This window comes from Pelophylax lessonae, assembly GCF_965119305.1.
Source record: "Pelophylax lessonae genome assembly, chromosome: 13".
NCBI classification, from domain to species: Eukaryota; Metazoa; Chordata; class Amphibia; order Anura; family Ranidae; genus Pelophylax; species Pelophylax lessonae.
The window spans coordinates 161,590,511-161,610,375 of NC_138780.1; the positions used below are offsets into that span (position 1 = coordinate 161,590,511).

Here is a 19,865-nt window from a genome sequence, read left to right on the forward strand (position 1 = left end):
GCGATAAAGCATTGCAAAGAGAACAGTCTACAGATAATTAAGCAAAATAAACATACCACATTTAAAGACAGAACCTAAGAAAAGTAGGTTTTTAGAATTTCAGCTTTGGGTGGAGTATTTTAAAAAATTAATGGCAGCAACACATCTCAAAAGCTGGGACAGGGCAACAAAAAGCTGGTAAAGTGGTGTGAATAAGGAAGATCCATTGAGATCTGATATGTTTTCAAGTGTTCCTTTAATTTTTTTTTTTTTTTTTTTTTGAGCAGTGTATATCATCATTCACAGTACCACAAGGGACAGGGCTGAAACACGATAATGGATGCCTGTGATCTTTGTGCCCCCCCCAGACGGCAATGAATTACAAAAACAGACATGTTTCTATGATGGACATCACCGCATGGGCTCAAGAATACTTCCAAAAATTACGGTCTGTGTACACCGTTCATCCAAAAATCCAAAGTAAAGTTCTGTCATGCAAAAAAGCCATATTTGAACATGACCTAGAAATGGTTTGTTGCAAAGGGGAAAACTGCTTGTAGGCAAATCGAGAAATGTCACCATCTTCTCTGGGGCAAAGCTCATTAAAATGGTCTGTTGCTAAGTGGAAAACGGGGCATAGACTAATTTAGATTCAAAATTTTTTGACAAAGAGGAGAGAGACCTTCCTGCTTGTTATCAGCGGTCAGTTCAAAAGCCTGAATCTCTGGTGGTATGGGGTGCATTAGTGCCTATGGAATGGGCGGTTTGCATATCTGGGAAGGCACCATCAATGCTGAAAGAAATATCCAGGTTATAGAACATCCCATCCAGACAATGGCCTTTTCAGGGAAGGCCTTGCATATTTAGCAGGACAATGCTAAACTGCCTACTGCATCTTTAACAGCATGGCTTCATAGTAGAAGCTTTCCGGAGCTTAACTGGCCTGCCTACAGTCCAGACTAGGGCTGGGCGATAAAACGATACCGATAGGTATCGCGATAGTCCCGTGCTCGATAGCAATAAGAAAACTTGAACAATAAATCGAAAAGTCCGCTCCGACGGGTTTAAACTTTTAAAAATGGCGCCGCCCGGCGCCAACACATCATTGCGCACGCGCCGCCGCCGCTCGGGAGAGGCCGAGAATAGCCGAAATTACACGAGCGGTGGCGGCGGGTGCGCAATGACGTATCGGCGCCGGGCGGCGCCATTTTTAAAACGAAGGCGCCTCTGGAACAGGTAAGTGAAACAGCTTCACTACCTGCCGTTATGCAGGGCTGCGGGCACACTACAAGGGATGCAGTGCTGCGGGCATGGTCTACATGTACCATGCCCACAGCACTGCATCTCCCGTAGTATGCCCACAACCCCGGATCCTCTTGTACCATGCCAGTCACCCTGCATTCTCCTGCACCATGCCTGCCACCCTGCATTCTCCTGCACCATGCCTGCCACCCTGCATTCTCCTGCACCATGCCTGCCACCCTGCATTCTCCTGCACCATGCCTGCCACCCTGCATTCTCCTGCACCATGCCAGTCACCCTCCATTCTCCTGCACCATGCCAGTCACCCTCCATTCTCCTGCACCATGCCAGTCACCCTGCATTCTCCTGCACCATGCCAGTCACCCTGCATTCTCCTGCACCATGCCAGTCACCCTGCATTCTCCTGCACCATGCCAGTACCCTGCATTCTCCTGCACCATGCCCGCCGCCCTGCATTCTCACCCTAGGGTCCTTATTTTAAATGGGTAATAAAAAATATCAATATATATCGATATCGACCAATATGAAACACTGATATCGTGATACAGTTTTCAGCCATATCGCCCAGCCCTAGTCCAGACCTTTCACTAATTGAAAATATTTGGCTCATCTCAAAATTAATGATACAACAAAGAAGACCCAGAACAGTTAGAATTCTTTTTTAGGCAAAAATGGGACAAAATTGCTCTCCCAAAACCCCAGACACTGGTCAACTCTATTCCCAGACATTTACAGAGTGTTGGTAAGAGGGGATGCTACACCATGTTATACATGGCCCGGTCCCAACTTTTTTGTTGCTGCCATTAATTTCAAAATTACATTTTCCTCTAAAATGGTATGTTTTCTCTATTGAAACATTTGATATGTTTTCTATTGTGAATAAAATATGGGTTTATGAGATTTGCAAATTCCATCGCATTCTATTATGTAGATTTTACGCAGCGTCCCAACTTTTTAAATTTTCTGGAATTGGGGTTTTGGTTTTGCAGGACAGCAGCTGTCAGACTTTAGCTGAACTCCCCACCAACACAAGCTCAAATCTGAAGCTGAGACTCTGCAGTCTGTTTGCAAATAATTCCTCCATACACGGCTCATATTTCAACCAATTTCTGCTTAATCAGCTGAAACTCAAGTTGTTGGTGGTTCTGACGGCATCATCTGGCTCGAAAAAGAACTTCAGCCTGAAAATCCAGAGGAGCCGGGTGGAAAATTCTTGGTGGAACTGTGACTGCAACTAATCTGAGTGCTCAAGTATTCTAACTAAAGACTTTTCAGTTTCTTGTATAAACTGAATTGTGACTCATTAAGATCACACAGACTGTTGCCTTCATTGGTAAAAAGCAGTACAAATTATATATACATATTTTTGTAGGGGGGTAGTGTGTGTGCGCATGCACGTGCTATAATTCTACATGCCATAGCCGTACAGGCTGTATACTGACTATTCCGTTTGTATTTCATAAACCATGTTTTTTTTTTTTTTTGCAGGGATTCATAGATGCAGAATGAGGGAAATTCGCCACTGAATGAAAGGAGTCCTTGTTCAGGTACTGGTCTGCTTCTTTAGACAGTCATCCAGTTGTCACATGTTCTAATAAAATATGCCATCTAGCACTCTCACTTTGTAGATGCCCGATCTTTAGGGTTTGTGTGAGGTCTGTGCATGTCCAGTTATTTTCTCTGGGGATGCATCGATTCAGAATTGGGCCAACTGAGTACATGAACCTATCTGAAGGCTGCGAGGTGTCAATATTTTTTCAGTTCACTTGCAGGTTTTCTTACTTTAAGCCTTAAACTAGATCAGTCAGTGCTCACCTGATGCTTGACAGTTGCTGTGGTGTTAACTGACTTGGGTGTTTTCCACCTGAGCTTGAATGAGTTTTGTCTTGTGAAATAACAGCGTTCCACAGTTGGGCTAGGTTCACACTTGTGCGGTGGTTGCTGGTATAAGACGGCGTGTAAATGGCATCTGTTCCCACGGCCAAAACGCGTCTCTTTTGCAGACGGCACCCCCCACACATCTAGAAAAAGTGTGTTTTTTTTTTTTTTTTTTTTGATGCACAAAATTGTATGGTGCAAAAGCATGTGATTTCCCTGCAGCTGCATTTTTAAAAAGGGGCAGGGTCATTTTCTTGTTTTTCTTGCAGGTACTGAAGCCCATTCAAATGAAATGCTGCACATTGAACACATGGGTATAAATGATCCTAGCATTTCCGTTAATGGAAGCAATTTGTGTTGAAGTAGTTATAAAGGCTCAAGGTTTTTTTTTATCTTAATGCATTCAATGCAACCTTCTGCATGCAGCTCTTCCCCCGCCCCCTCTTATACTTGCCTGAGCCCAATCATGATCCAGCGATGTGCATGAGGGCAGAGGCTCTCTTCCTTCTCATTGTCTTATACAGCAGTGGGAGCCACTCTCCTGTCAATCACAGCCAGTGAGGAGTGGACGGGGCCGAGCTGTGCCCTGTTTGTTCTGTGGGGTACGAGAGCGAGCGTGCGCACACACGTATCCCCCAAAACAGCGTGCTATGGGGGCACTTGGCAGGGAAAAGGAGCCAGGAGCGCTGGTGTGAGACCCAAAAAGAGGAAGGAAGATCAGAGCTTCTCTGTGCTAAACCACTGCACGGAGCAGGTCAGTATAACGTATATATTTATTGTATAGTTTTTATCGCTGTCTGGGTCTTGTTAGGGTAAATCTCACTATCGGTCTTACCATTTTCTTTACCATTACCATTGAAAATTAAAGTAAAAGAAAATCCAAAGTTTTGGGTTGTCCTCAGAACATTTATAAAAGGGAAATCTTCCAAAGGGTGCGCCAATTCTGGTGACAACCAGGTATTCCCTCGCTTTGGAGGGATTCTCTCACTTCCTGTTGGCAACAGCACAGGAAGTGAGGGAAATCTCAATGGAACTCGGATGGCAAAAAACACCTGACATGGTTTGTAAACCTCCCTTACTCTATCCAAAATGAAAATGTTTTGCCTTTAGTTCTACTTTAAAGTGGAGTTCCGCCTCCCCCCCCCCCCCTCTCCAAAAATTAAAAGTCAGCAGCTACACATGCTGTAGCTGCTGACTTTTTTAATATTGGGATACTTTCCTGTCCTGGAGTCCAGCGATGTCTGTTCCACAGCCGATGTTTCCATCGACTGTCGGGTGCTGCCGCCGCCATTGCCGCTAAGGGAACCCGGCAGTGAAGCCTTCTCTCCAGTGCACATGCGCGCTGCGCATTCCTATTGACTCGGCGGCGGAGGAGGGGGCCAAACTTCCGAGGGACGGTGACGCAGCACCGTATCCCAGAAGTGGGGAAGGGTACCTGCCAAAAACAGGTACCCGTTCCCCCCCCCCCCCCCCCTGAAAGGTGGAAAAAGGGGGGGGGGGGACAAAAGGGCGGAAGTTCCACTTTTGGGTGGAACTCCGTTTTAAGCTCTCCTCATATGTTGTGATTTGTTCAATCTGTTATGCATCTACCAATACCCATGTGATGCAAGGGCTTGTCTGACTGGATACAAATTGATTGAATAGATTAGGTAGGTCCTCCATATTGCATAGTTTTGCTAAATCAATATTTGTATGGTCAGATTGTAATGTTGGCTTCTGGGATACAGAAGATCAATGCTCTGTGCCGAAGCTGACCAAACAGAATTGCTCTGATCATGGAACCCCTGCAGAAAGAGGGAGAAGAAGAAGAGCAGGGATTTCAGTTTCCCAGACTGCTACACCAGCTGCGTAGGCACAGACAGCTGATCACCCACAGAGGTAAGTACAGCGGGGGGCAGGGGGGATGAGAGAGGTGTATCGTGTTCATTTTCCCTTTTTCTGAAAAGGTGAATTTGCACTTTAAGATAGATCTGTTGTCTAGTTTATATTGTCAACTGAAAGTCACAGCTTATTACAGTGCCTTATTCTTGCAAATTTACAGATATTTCTTAAGGGTTCCCCTTTTAAGTCTTGTTTTTGCCTTGCAGGTCTACAGTGTGATTCCACATCGAAGATGCCAGTAATTCAATGGCTCCAGTTACCACAAGAAGTCCTCCTCCACATATTTGCATACCTTTCCCCAGCGGAAAAGGTGAATGTTCGGGCCACGTGCACATATTTACGGACATTGGTGGACCACCCCTCCCTATGGAAAAACAGCACCATTGTCTTCAAGAGCATAGGGGTTTTTAACGCTCGCTTCTGGGACACTCTGCAGTGTCGGAAGATCTCCTCTGTGGAGGTAACCCGCGTGACATTGAAACAGTTCAAGAAAATGACCAGTTCCTTGCCAGACTTGACCAGCGTCACGATGGACTCCTGCTTGAAAGGGGAGATTCTCCAAGGATTAAGGCCGCTGGTGAATCTTCAGCAGTTACATTTGACAGACTGTTCCAACGTGACCGATCAAGACATTTTTTCAGAGATTGCACTTTTACAACAACTGACCCATTTATCTCTATGCCGAGTGTCATTCTCAGGTGTCTTGCCAGTAACCAGCATAGTCCTGCTGAAGAACTTGTACTCTCTTTCACTTCATTCTAATGAAGGCATTGTCCCTGAAAGGGCTCTCCAGTACATCCTGTTTAGGCTACCAAAGCTTCGTGAGCTCTCTCTTGCTATTGGGAACATGAATAAATGGAAGCTTTCCCTGTGCTTTAATGTTCCTGATACCTTTGTATCTACAGCTGAAGGTGAGTGTCGGTGACATCAGCCAAGCAGAAAGCCAGGATTGCAAAAATATTAGTAGGTGTTCCTATTAGCATAACCTCTCCCAAAATGCTAATTCCGTGCTTTTCTCGCTGATGCTGGAAGCTGACCACCTGGTCATTTTTTATTTATTTATTTTTTTTTCCCCCTATGCAGTGGGGCTGTGCACGCAATGCATGGGATAACTGCTTATTTTTGTCTAGGGGCTAGGAGAGCCGAGTTATACTCGCCTAATCCCCAGATCCTTTCAGTGCAAAAGTGGCCCCTTCTGCTCCTGACCCCATTTTCCACAGCACTGTGGTAGTTAATTGAAAACTACAAGCCGACAGTCACAAAGGCTTTTGCATCTTGTAGTTTTCTATTCAAAGGACATTGTGAATGAGTGATGTGTGTGGAGCCCTGCTTGGCCACGTTTTTCTTTAAAATTGTGACCACTAGGGAGGGGAGAGGACCCTCGTTAGGGTTTCCATCAGTCCAGATTTGAGGGATCGGATGTCAGCGGACATGTCTCCACTGACATCCGATGCCCCATTGGAATGCATGGGGGGACCGTTCAGATCCGCCAAACAAACGGACAAGCTGATCTGAACGGTCCGCCTGTGTGAAAGAGCCCTTAGGCAAAATGAGCAATTACCCATGTAGTGCAGGCATAGCCCCACTGCATGGGGGGGGGAGAAAAAATTGCCAGGAGTTGAGCTTGAAGCTGTCAGTAATTTTGAGTCGTTGACAGATGTGTGCTCTGACGACGTTACTTGCGGCACACTTGTGCCTGGTGAGTGACACAGTATTGAGGGCAGAGATTCCTGGTTTTTAGAAGGTGTTCAGAGAAAAACGGTTTCTGATAAAATGAACCTGTGCATTACATATGCAGATTGTCCAATTTGTCTTTTTTTTTTTTCCCATTATAGAGCAACCATGCATCTCACGTCTACAGCTCCACAAGTTGGAACTGATGAACTCTAGTTGCGCCAGCCTCTCCACCAATGCTTTAGATCAGCTGTCCACTCTGAGAAGCGTATGCTTACGGCACTATAAATACCTGCAACATGAAGAATTCATTGAAACGCTTCTACTAAAGCTTCCCCAACTGACCGAGCTGTGCATTGAATGTAAGTTTTCCCTGCTCTTGACAATTCATTCCTGACGTTGCAAAATAGTTAAACGTAAGAGTTAACTTCCTCATTTCCCTGTCACTTCTCTTCCTTTCACCCCACTTTGTCTTCTCGTGTCCTCCCTGTGCCTCCAGGGTTGGAACCTTCTGTTACCTCCTCCATGGGGTGAGATGTAGATTATTCCTGGAACCTCAATGTGTGTTAAGCCTTGACCAGGGGAAAGTAGTCCCAGTGGCAGAGCTCTCCCTCTTTGCTATCAGGTGCGGGACAAACTTTTTTGTTTTTGTTTTCATTAATTTTTTTGTTTTTCCTCCTTTCTTTTTATTTGGGTGCATGTTGGCATTTGGCAGAAAAAAAGGGTCAGTTCACCTGTATTTATCGGTGGAGTCTGGTGGCCTGAGTCATCACTTGGCTTCTTGTATATCACCTGTCTTAGAGGGTGCAATCGCCCTGATGTCTTAATTGTTGTACAATTGTTTATATATATATATATATAATATTGTATATGTGTGTATTTCCCCTTTGCAGTCAAATTTTAAGAAAATCCAACTATACATTTGTGTTCTCATTTACACAAAATACCTAAAAATCTTAAACCAAATTCCAACCTTTCTAATTTTGTATGAAGCAGACTGCGAGCTGCTCTGAACCATTTGATATGAGAACTCAATCTGTTCCCATTGACAGAGGGACACCATGGAGTTAATTTACAAAACTGTAAAGTGCAAAATCTGGTGCAGCTGTGCATGGTAGCCAATCTGCATCTAACTTCAGCGTTTCCAGCTGTTTTAATGATAAAAAAAAAAAAAAAAAAAACTGGAAGCTGATTGGTCTGCACCAAATTTTGCACTCTTTACTCTAGTAAATCAACCCCCATTCCCCCTTGTTTTTTTTTTTGTTTTTTTTTAAGCACTCAGCGACCACCTGCCGCAGATATACTGTGGCAGAGCAGCCCCAGTGCCGCCCCATCACGTACATATGTGATCCAGCTCTTCGATGTAGGGGGCACGCACACGCTGCCTAAGCTGTGCTGCCATTTGCTTTAGCACATGCGGGTCAGCAGGTCCTGGCTAATGATTTATGGCTGGAACCCATTGAGGGGAATGACAGAAGAGAGCCCTGTTGGTAGCGGCGATGTGCCTTTTTTTTTTATTTTATTTATTTTTTTTTCTCCCTGCAAAGCAGGGAGTAAAAACCAGCACATTGCTTAGTGAAAACACCATACAGTAAGAGCCGGTTCACACTACCACGACCAGAAAGTCGCCCCGAGACTTGTTTAGAGACTTGTTTAGAGACTTGTTTAGAGACTTGTTTAGAGACTTGTTTAGAGACTTGTTTAGAGACTTGTGCACTACTTTGAAGAGACAGGCAACTTTGTCTGTGGGGAATGCCTGGCTAATCTTTCTTCTTCCTGGAAAGTCTGACAACAAGTCGTGTCAATTAAGATAAGGAGGCGACTCCCATTGAAGTATATGGGACAGTCGGATCACAGGTCGCCTCAAAGTAGTACAGGACCCTTTTCTGAAGTCGGAGCGACTTCAGTAGTGCCAATTAAGACGGCACTGATTGATTAACATTGCTTTTGTTATGTCAAGCGACCTGGGGCTACACAAGTCGCCTCACAAGTCGTGCTAGTGTGAATGGGCTCTAAACCTTGTTCGGTGCACACAGTAAAACCTTTGGCGCACACAGTAAAACCTTTGATTGCCCCTAAATGTTAACCCCTTCCCAGTCAGTGTCATTAGTACAGTGACATGTAGATTATCACTGATCACTGTATAAGTGTTCCTGGAGATGTCAGTGGGGTTTAGTGTCCGATTGCCCGCTGCCTTACTATCACAGTCCCACCATAACTGATCGCTGATCGCCGCCATTCCTAGCATAAAAAATAATTCAGTGTGTATAAATACCATAGTTTTTACTAGAAAAAAAGACCTGTAGCTGAAAACATTTTTGGCCTAAATTTAGGATGAAATTGGATTTTTTTTTTTTTTTTTTGTAACTGGATAGCAGAAAGTAAAACAAATATATAGGGTTTTTTTCCATTTTTACAAGCTTTAAAAAAAAAAACCCAGTCATGATAACATGCCACGAAGAGAGCGCTCAATTTGTGTGAAAAAAATGATTCCAATTTAATTTGGGTATAGTGTTTCATGACTGCGCAATTTACCACTAAAAGTAGCACTGTGCTAGATGGTAAAAAAAAGTGGCCTGGTCATAAAGGGAGTAAAACCTTCCAGATCGTAAGTGGTTAAAGAGGCGGTCCATGCTTACAATTACCTGTTCTAGGAATCCAGCGGTGTCCTCACCCCAGCTGATTTTTCCATCGGCTCTTTGACGCTGCTGCCACCATTGCTTGTAAAGGAAACTGGCACTGAAGTCTTTTGGCTTCACAGCCAGTTATCTACTTCATTTGCGTGAAGCACTCTGCGCTTTCTGAATGGCTCGGTGATGGGGGAAGGAGGAGGGTGGCCGAACTTCCGGGTGATCTTGCCACCGTGAGAACCAGGTACCTGCTCCCACCTCTGCCCTAAAGGTGCCAATATGGGGAGGAGGCGAAGCGGAGCTTCCCCTTTTGGGTGGAGCTACACTTAAGTAGTTATGTGAATGAGAACATGTATCAATGTAAAGTAGGTGTTATCCCAATTTGGCTGCAAACTTGGAAATGCACTGTAACGTTTTTTTAAAAATCTAGGGGGAAGAGTTTGACCCTGTCTCATGGCTGCAGAATCTATGCAGAAATGAGAACATAAATTGACTAATTTTAACAAGGAAAAAAAAAAAAATGCTGATTTGTTTATAAAGTGCAAATGCATGCAGTGACTTTCAGTGCTCCCACTCTGCCTATTTGCTGGGTCTTTGTGATTGGGCAAAGCTGAGGCACCTCATGGCCGTGTGTGTAATACTGCAGGAGGTGAGCGGCTCGCCAAAGGCTGCACTGCAAAATCTCCAGATGCTGGTCTGACTCATTGCACTCCAGCAAATCAATCGCAAATAAAATGAATTGCCCCACCCCAGGCTCTAGTAAAAAAAAATTTGTTTTAATAAATTATTTTTTAAAACTGCAACAGAGGTAACCTATGATCTATTTTTCTCTCAAAAAGGTGAAATGTTGCTGCAGCCCAGAATTTGATGATTCACTTCACTTTTTTTTTTTTCTGACTTGTAATCTCCAAATTTTCACCTTCCTATCCACAAGTTAGGTGGCTCATCAAGCTTCAACACTACCAGGAAGGTTTGAAAAGGTTTGGCTGATAAGAATGGCTCAGAACTAGAGCAAGTGGAGGTACTAAAAGCTGCTGCACAGTTTAGAATTGCATGTTTTTATTTTTTTTTGTTATGGTGTCTGTTATTTTAACTACAAAAAACATTGAGTCCCCAATCTATATAAGAAACCGCATGGTGGTGTAACTCTTGAGCAGCTGCCAAATTGGACTGACCCTAAAATGATTATTGGGGGGAGGAGTGGATAAACCATACAAATTTTTGTGGTCCCTCATTTTGCTCCATTCACATCTTGTAGATGTATAGAGGATGTCTAACTGATTTCATTACAGTTAACCATTTGAATAAAAATGGTTTGGCTGACAAGGAACACCACTTTTTTTTTTTTTATTCTTGCTGGAGTTGCTATCTCAGTGTTAACTGTAAGCCTTGGTTCACACCAGTGCGACTTGGCATGCGACATGACAGTTCAAAATCACAAGGCAAAACGCACCACATTTATGGCAATTGAACCATTCAAATCACTGCAACTCAAGATGCAGCAACTTGCACTATTTTTGTGCATTTTGAGTGCGATTTGCATTGACATCTGTTAAAGGAAGCGGCACATGAAATCACGCTGAAGTAGTGCGACTTCAAAATTGCACTGGTGTGAACCAGGGCTAAATCAGGGCTTGACAAAGTTGCTTTGAATCTAGGAGCCAGCTAAAAGTTAGGAGCCAGTTTAAGCATGGTTTTGGTGTAACTTTAATTATTTAAATTTTTTTTTTTTGGATCACATGGAGGACAAAGTCCCCTATGTGATAATTTTTTTTGTGACTGGTTCTAAAAGACCCTGCATGTCTCCCATGTGCTCCACTGAATATAATGCAGTACAGATCACACTGCATTACATTCTTTGTTGGCTGGGGAAACTATCACTGGGACCCTGAAGTTGTCATACAGGTCACTTCCATATCGGGAACAAGATGGGGAGGAGAGCATGTCTGCTCTCCTCCCTCCCCTCTACCCTGCAGCTCCTGCTATCCTGGTCCCGGGCCCGCAGATGGACTTGCAGAGCCAAGGACACATAGCGGGTAGGGGGGAGCACTTTACCCACATGTGTGGAAGCAATTGGGCGACAGCGGAGCCGCCCAAATGCTTCCACCTGACAAGTAAGCACTGCTGCTTGCCTGCAGCAGGGCTAAATGTTGAAAACAAAAACGACCCGCCCGGCGCCCACAACTGAATGTCCTGGGCATCCGGCCATACAAATTGTGCATTCCTGTAACCGTGAATGAGCAGGCAAAGCCCAGTTGCCAGGATGCAATTTCTAGTCGCCCTGGTGACCTGGCGCCTGAGATTTGTCAAGTCCAGCTGTAAATTTTAGACTGGTTGTTGTGGACTTCCATGCATAACAACCAGCTGAGATGCCCTGTATCATTGAATGATCCCAACAGAACTACCACATATGTGATACCCCCCCTCAAGAATAAGAACTAGTGTGCTCTGTCAGGACAAACCGTGTAGATATTTAAATGATTACCAGTGTTAATTGCTGTAATGAAATGATTCAGACTAGAGTTCCTCTTTTACAATGGTCTTGTAGAAAGTGAATGTGGAAAACAAAAACGCTTAAGGTATGCATTTGAGTGTTCATTTTTCCAGGCTGACTGATGTATTTGTTTGCCAGGGGCTGCACCATTTGTGCCACTTATGGGTCCGATAAGTTCTAAATTAGAAAAGTTGAGTGTTGTAGGGACTAACATTTCCAACGCGACTCTCAGCTGGATCTCCCGCAGCGCCACTCAGCTAAAGTGCCTGAACCTGAGCTTCTCCCACGGCTACGACCAAGAGATAGTGAAAAGCTTTCCACGGCTGTTTCCGCACTTGCAAAACCTCTACCTCAGGTAATCCAATGCTAAGACTGCATCGAGGAGTGTTTTGCCTAGGGTGCCTAATGTGTAGTTGTGGTACATTAAAGTAATCCTGTCACTAGAGGGTCAAAAATGAAGACATGCCTGGAAAAAAATATAGTCCTCAGAATAGTGTGTGTGTGTGTGTGTGTGTGTGTGTGTGTGTGTGTGTGTGTGTATGTATATATATATATATATATATATATATATATATATATATATATATATATATATATATATATATATATATATAATATATAATATATAATATTTTTTTTTTTTCTCGGTCATCTATCAGGTAAGCATTTGAGACAGAGGCTCCTCCCACTGGGACAGGAAACATGCCAAAAAGTTAAGATCAAGGGTTACTCCAATGTCCCTCCTCAGTTTTGGTGTTTGCTCCATCTGAAGGTGACCCATAGATAGAACTGGCGGTGAACACTCTGCCTCTCATATGCTGGCCAGTTTTGTTTGTTTTTTTGTTTTACTTCCTATGGGTAGTGGAGAAGTTGCTGCAGGTATTCCACACTTTCAGATGTGTTGAATACTTTCTCTCCCCCACCTAAAACTGTGGTTTCTCCCTCCAGCTTGGTAATCACTGGAGTATGTACAAACTGGCAGGAGAAAGCACTGCACGTGACCGGAAGAGCAGGTATTTGCTATTAAGGGCTGAACCACTGAGCTAGGTGGATTGCACGGTTTCCTTTTTCTTAAAAAAAAAAAAAAAAAAAACTTTGAGATGCCACAGATCTCCTAAAGTTCATTTGCTGCGTAATAGGTTAAATTACAGCCGATTGCCTCGTCCTGTACTGCATGCAGTGCTTTTTTCAGAATACCATGCCTTCATGTCACTGCAACACACACAGGAGACGAAGCATTTTTCCTCATCCATCTGGTGGGACTGCGCTGGAATAGCCACCAACAGTTTTAATGCATCGGGTGTGAATATACCTTAAAGGTACTCAAGCATGAAGAGCACATTTTTAAAGACCACTGTCACAAAATAAATATTGTATTTTAGGAAGTATGGATGACTAATGGATGACAGCTCTCATGATTGGCTGGCAACCATTCAGGGGTATTCCCTTTATCTCAGTGATGGAGGGTAAAAAAGAGGGAGGGGTATACCTACAGATCAAGAACAATGTGCAAGTGAATATAAGGGACCATCTCTCAAATGGAGCTAGGGAGGAGGTAGAATCCTTATGGGTAGAGCTTCAAAGGGAAGGTACTATGGGGAAAGTAATATTGGGCGTATGCTATAGGCCCCCCAACCAGAGGGAGGAGGGGAAGGTGGACATCTGTCACAGCTTGGAATGGCAGCAAGGATGGGAAATGTCATTATAATGGGGGATTTTAATTAGCCAGGTAGACTGGGAACCGCGCATTCATCTAAGGCTCGCCATTTCCTAAATGTTTTGCAGGATAATTTTATGGGTCAGATTGTAAAGGCAGTGACCAGAAGCAATCCCCTGATCATAGATGCAGAAATACGGGGCAACTTGGGAAACAGTGACCATAGGTCAATTAGTTTTAGTGTAAATCATAGAAATCAGAAACACAAGGGTAATACGAGGACACTAAATTTTGACTATATAAAATGGGATAAAATCCTAGGAACAAAAAACGAGGAAAAAAATGGGATTGCTTTAAGAATATGCTACATAAAGGTATTGTCTAGCGCATTCCAACAGGGAATACATTTAAAAGAGCTAAAATAAACCCTGGGTGGTTTAACTCCAACCTAAAAATGCATGTAAAAACTAAAGAAAAGACCTTAAAAAAATACAAGGATGAGGGGTCTTTGGCAGAATTCCAACATTAAAAAGAATGCAATAAGAAATGTACGAGCGAAATCAAGGCGGCTAAAATAGAACACGAAAGGCACATAGCGGAAGAGAGTAAAAACTAAGGTACGTAGGTATGGACCATAGAGAGTACCTGGTTTAAAAGCTGGCTTCAGGGCTGAGTCCAAAGGGTGGTGATAAATGGGGAGTACTCAGAATGGTCTGGTGTGGAAAGTGGGGGTCCCCCAAGGATCTGTCCTAAGACCAATCCTATTTAATTCATAAACTACCTGGAGGATGGGATAAACAGCTCAATCTCCGTATTTGTGAACAATACTAAATTAAGCAGGGCAATAACTTCTACGCAGGATGTGACAAGCAGACCTGAACAAAATAATGGGGTGGTCATCTACATGGCAAATTACCTTGAATGTTTAAAAATGTAAGGTAATGCATTTGGTGTCAGAAATAGGAACGCAAGTTTACTCACTAGGGGGAGAGCCTTTGGGAGAATCTAAAATGGAAAAGGACCTGGGCATCCTAGTAGACAACAAGCTCAACAATGTCAAGGTGCTGCAAGCAAAGCCAACAGAATACTGGTATGAATTATAAAGGGGATTCACTCCAGAGATCAAACAATAATTCTCCCACTCTACAAGACTCTGGTCCGGCCGCATCTCGAGTATGCCATCCAGTTCTGGGCACCGGTCCTCAGGAAGGATGTGCTGGAACTGGAGAGAGTCCAGAGAAGGGCAACAAAGCTAATAAAGGGAATGGAGGACTTCCACTATGAGGAAACGCTACAAGCGTTGAACTTTTTTTCTCTGGAGAAGAGACGCTTGAGAGGGGATATGATATCGATGTACAAATACCGTACCGGCGACCCTAGCTTTGGGAACAAACTATTCAGCGAAAGGGACTCGTGGCCATTCCCCATTAAAATTAGAAGAAAATCGGTTTAACCTTAAACTGCCTAAAGGGTTCTATACCGTCAGAGCGGTAAGGATGTGGAATTCTCTTCCACAAGCAGTGGTATCAGCAGGGATCATCAATAGTTTCAAGAAACTTAGATGGGAACTTAACGACCACAACATACTGGAGTATACAATATACTATTGACAAACACTTATACACACACACACTCATCATAGGTTGAACTAGATGGGCTGTTTTTCAATCTCACTAACTATGTAATCAATGGTTTGCAGTATTTTAATGCTTTAACCACTTGCCCTGCAGAAGATTTTACCCCTCTTCCTGACCATGGCATTTTTTGCTATTCAGCATTGTGCTGCATTAACTGGCGATTGTGCAGTCATGCAGTACTGTACTCCAATTAATTTTTATATCCTTTTGTTTCACACAAATAGAGCTTTATTTTGGTGGTATTTGATCACCACTGGGTTTTTTTTATTATAGAAGCATAAAAAGACCCCAATATTCATTTTTTTTTTTCTGTTATAAAACATATCCAAATCTAATTTCTTAAAATTTTTTGGCCAAAATGTATTCTGCTTCATGTCTGAAATAAAAAAAACAAATAGTATATATTAATTGGTTTGTGTGAAAGATTTATATTTATATATATATATTCATATATTCTTAGACCCTTGGGCTTATGCTGCTCTCTTTCAGGAGTAGGACTAGGCAGAAAAAGTTGTGGCTATGCCCCTGAGGAAGTCCCAGGTGGTATACCATCACTTCCTGCTATAGGACTTCAGTTTTTTTTTTTTCTGCATAGTACAGTAGCCCCTGAATCAACTGATCCACCAGCTCAGGAGGATGTTGATCAGCTTCCAGAGCCTGGCATAAAATGTTTCTCATTCTGTTAAGGTCTGGGATACCAAGGTGATGGCAAACACCGCCTTCATGGTATCGAACCAGAGCCTCAGCCCTCTTGTCCACTGGATCCTTAAAGGATGGAGAATAATCCACAGGTAAAAGTGTGGCCTAATTTAACCTGGTAACCTGAGAGTTCACGGGTGGTGGAACCATCAGCTTCTTCAGGAGAGACTTCTCAAAAGGGATATTTCCTAGCGAAACGCTTAGTAATTCCAACCATGCATTTTGGGGATCCCCACTAACTAGCAACAATCTTGTCAAAATAGGCAGGAAAGGGGGAACACCTTAGTCACCTTGGAAGATCTGCGGGTGCCAAAATGCACTGGCGACGCCGACTCAGCATGAGCAGAGTCCTCCAACTTTAAAGTTTCCTGCACTGACCCAATCCGCGTCTCCACCAGCGCCTTTTCATGTGCGGCTGCAGTGGAAGAGGATTCATCCTCACTGTGACAAGGCACCCCTAAAAGGAGCCGTCCAGCACAGCACCTAACACCCCCACCCAGAAATACCCGTGCACCCCAAAGGGGGATTAAGGAATGGGGGCAGGGTGAGGGCGACCATTACAGGGAAAAACCCCGCTAGGTGGGTGGGGGGCCTACCATCCCCAAGAGGGGACCACATCCACCCCAGCATTTCCCAGCGAAAAGAGGGGGACACTATTCACACACCTTAGAATTAAGCGGGCACCACTCCCGGCAATCCAACGAGTCATCTTGGAATGGGGGTGCTGCAGCCAGAGGCATGCTGTGACTCTGGCCGTGACCAGGGCTATGCAACCTCGCAAGGTTTTTCACTCGCCAGCCAGCCCCCATTCAGTGGGGCTATTTTGAGGCCAACCTAGCACGGAGCTAATAGTTAGGTCGTGCTCGCAGGCCAGGCTGGGAAGGCCGTAGGGATCTATGATATCCAGTGCGTCGCCCAGTCCGGCTGTTGATTTGTAGTTCACACAGGAACCGAAGAAAAAGGAAAAGAAAAAATTCCATTCAAAAAGGAAAAAATGGCAGGACCGTAGATCCCAGCAGGGAGCCAGACTAGGCAGAAAAAAAACTGAAGTCCTATAGCAGGAAGTGATGATATACCCCCTGGGACTGCCTCAGAGGCGTAGCCAAAATTGTTTCTGCCTACTCCTACTCCTGAAGAGAGCAGCATAAGCCCAAGGGTCTAAGAAAAGCTGTGTCTGTATATCTCTATATCGTTAAAATTATATAATTCTAGTTTACTATTTTTTTTTCCTTAGGCTACATGTACATGGGACGTTTTTAAAAAGTCCCTTGAACGCTGGAATTAAAAGGACGTTTAAAACGTCCGTTGTGTCGCGTTTGCACCCGCGTTTAGCGGGTGTTTAGCAGGCGTTTGCGTTAAGAACCATTTCTAGAGGTCAAAAAATTATTCCCCTCTAAAATGGAAAAACGTGAGCGCTAAATGCGGGTCATCGCGTTCGGTCGCATTTTGCGTTTAAAACGCAGGTAAACACACGTCCTGAACGCAAATAATTGCTTTCCAAAAAATGACACTGAACTCAATTGCCTGTAAACGACCCTGTGTACATGGACAGATAAGATAACATAGAGGTGTGTTCAGGGGCTTCTGAAAAAAACACCCAACTGCTCAAAAATGGCCGTTTACAAGTTGCAGTGCACATGAGCCCTAACTTTCACCATAGTGACACTGTTCTATTAGGGGGGGTAGTCAGGGATTTTTTTTTTTCTTTTTAGTTATTGCTTATACAGTGCTGATTACTGTTTTTGCTGTATAATCAATAGTCTAGCTGTCATCAATGGGATTCCCATTCATGAACAGCTTGGTTATGACTGTGATCTGCGATTGGGTATAGCTTATTACATGGTACAGGTAACCAAGTACCATGAGATTGCTTTGGGTCAATCACAGATCACAACAGTAGGCAGGCTGTTGATGAATGGAAAGCCATCTGTGGCAGACACATGGTTACCAGTAAGAGGGAGCACACTGCGTGCTCCCAACCTGGAAGAGGCAGAATCATATTTACGTGACTGAGGCTGCAGCTGCTGCACTAAATGTACTGTGGCGGGGCAGCAAGTGGTTAATGATGGTTGTCCTTTGCTGCTGTTAGGCCTGGTTCCCATTAGTTGGATGCATTTTTGATACAATTAGACGTGTGATTATGTAGTGCATGCAGGTGCTGTGCGATGTGTGTGAGTGATTTGTGATTTTAGTGCGGTGTGTTTTTTCATAATTTTATGGCTCGCTTGGTAGTACTGCCACTACTATGCCGAATTAAAGTGGAGTTCCGGCCTATTTTGCAACTTTAGTGATTCCTGGAGTGCTCGCTATGCTGATCAACAATTGGGCATTTTCAATTTTTTTTTCGGGGGTCCCTTACCTTATATTCAGGGCATTTTTGATTGTACTTCCTCCTTCTCCCCCCTCTGTGGCCACGGCCACCGACATCACTTCCGCCTTTGCATTGCATCCTGGGAGCTGTTTGTCATCACTCCCAGGAGGCTGGAATCAGGAAGAACTCCCAGAACACTCTCTGGAATCAGGAAGGACACAGCAGTTTACACTGCGGCTTCAGATGCCCACATCCAAGATGGCCGCGCCCAGACAGCGTTTTTAAAAGTAAGATTTTGACTAAAATCCAACACTGTACACCTTGTAAGTATGAGAATAGCGGTTCTGTAAAGGGCGATGGATTAGTATTATAGGGGTATTTTTAGTTAAAGGTATTTGAGGCCGGAACTCCGCTTTAAGGAAGAATGCAACAAAATGTTTGTTTCTATTGAAGTCTATAGACTACAGAATCAACACTATATCAGTGCACTACATGGATGTGAATGATCACTATTGAAAACGTTTTTTCATTGCCTTGTGATTCTGTGTGACTCAAGTCGCATCAGATATGGCACTAGTGTAAACCAGACCTTAAATTGTTAAACTTCACTACCTTCCTGTTGCATAACTTTCCTTTTTCTTACAGTAACACCAGGTTAACGGAAGATGCTCTGGTTGTTTTAGCGAATTTGTACTCTCTGCGTGTTTTGGATATTTCTAATAACCTGCATCTGACCCCTGAGGCCATCCTGGCATTTCGAAAAATGACCTCGAACAGAATTGGCTTAATCCTCGAGAGGCCCATTGAAAGCGTAAAGTACTGCTGCTGGTGAACGGGACTCTGAAGGTTTAGGATGCGTGCTGCTTCCTGCCACACTCTGCACCACTTGACACTGCTGCTGGAAGCAAAGGACCTGTCTGGGAAATATTTATTTATGAATATGCTGAACTTAGATTTTCTTATTTATTTCATGATTTGTTGACTGGTAGACTTTTTTTCTGAAAAAAAAAGAGGGGGGGGGGGGAAATATTTTTCTATCTAAATCCTAGTTTTGATCTACAAAAAGGAAAATATGGATATAAAAATAACAGAGGCTATTCCAGCACTTCTCTGACATAAAGTTAGCCGATTTTATTCAACTGTTTCACAGAATCTCCTTCCCCTTGTTTACTGAACCTAATTTTTAAAAATGAAGTTGTACTTCTATAATTCATTTATATACATTACATGGGATCTGTTACTTCAGCGCTGTCTTTTTAAGGTGGGATCAAAAGGTTATTCTATAGTTAAGTGCCTGATAATTTTCTATACAATTTCATATCCTAATTTATTGAAGCACTTAGGGCTCAAACACTGTAATTGTAAGTATTCTGTACCCAATTACTCTTATATGCTATGAAGGTGCACTGTAATGCTCGGTTATTATTCTGTGAGTTTGGATTGCTTTGATACTACCCAACATAGCTTGTGTTTTTTTGTTAAAGTGGGCATTGCTTGTTCTGTCGTCGTCCCCCCTGCGGTGAGAAGTGGAGTCCCTTGTCTGCTCCCCCTGTGGTTACTTTTTATCTGTGAAAAGGTTACGTCTCTGGCTCCTCCTTTTTGGTTTGGGCAACAGAAATGGGTCGCGTTGTAGGTTAGGCAGCAGGACTGTCTCCTCCTCCCCTGGATTAGGTAGCAGGTCTGTATTTTAACACCATAGAACTTCTAGTTGTCTTGTCATGCAACTATATAAACGGAGAGGAATCAAAAGGCACTAAAAGAA

At 43.6% G+C, this 19,865-nt stretch overlaps 1 protein-coding gene across 1 annotated transcript; it reads left to right on the top strand.

Annotated features, from left to right (window-relative positions):
- Positions 1-2,740: 2,740 nt before the first annotated feature.
- LOC309569410 (uncharacterized protein) lies at positions 2,741-19,054 on the top strand (the record flags this gene model as incomplete). The annotated part of the gene is made up of 5 exons (XM_082275229.1): positions 2,741-2,789; positions 5,208-5,912; positions 6,837-7,037; positions 11,938-12,154; positions 18,749-19,054. The coding sequence occupies 5 exons, from the start codon at positions 2,741-2,743 to the stop codon at positions 18,933-18,935; spliced, it is 1,359 nt and encodes a 452-aa protein (XP_082131355.1). The 3' UTR covers positions 18,936-19,054.
- Between the last annotated feature and the right edge of the window lie 811 nt (positions 19,055-19,865).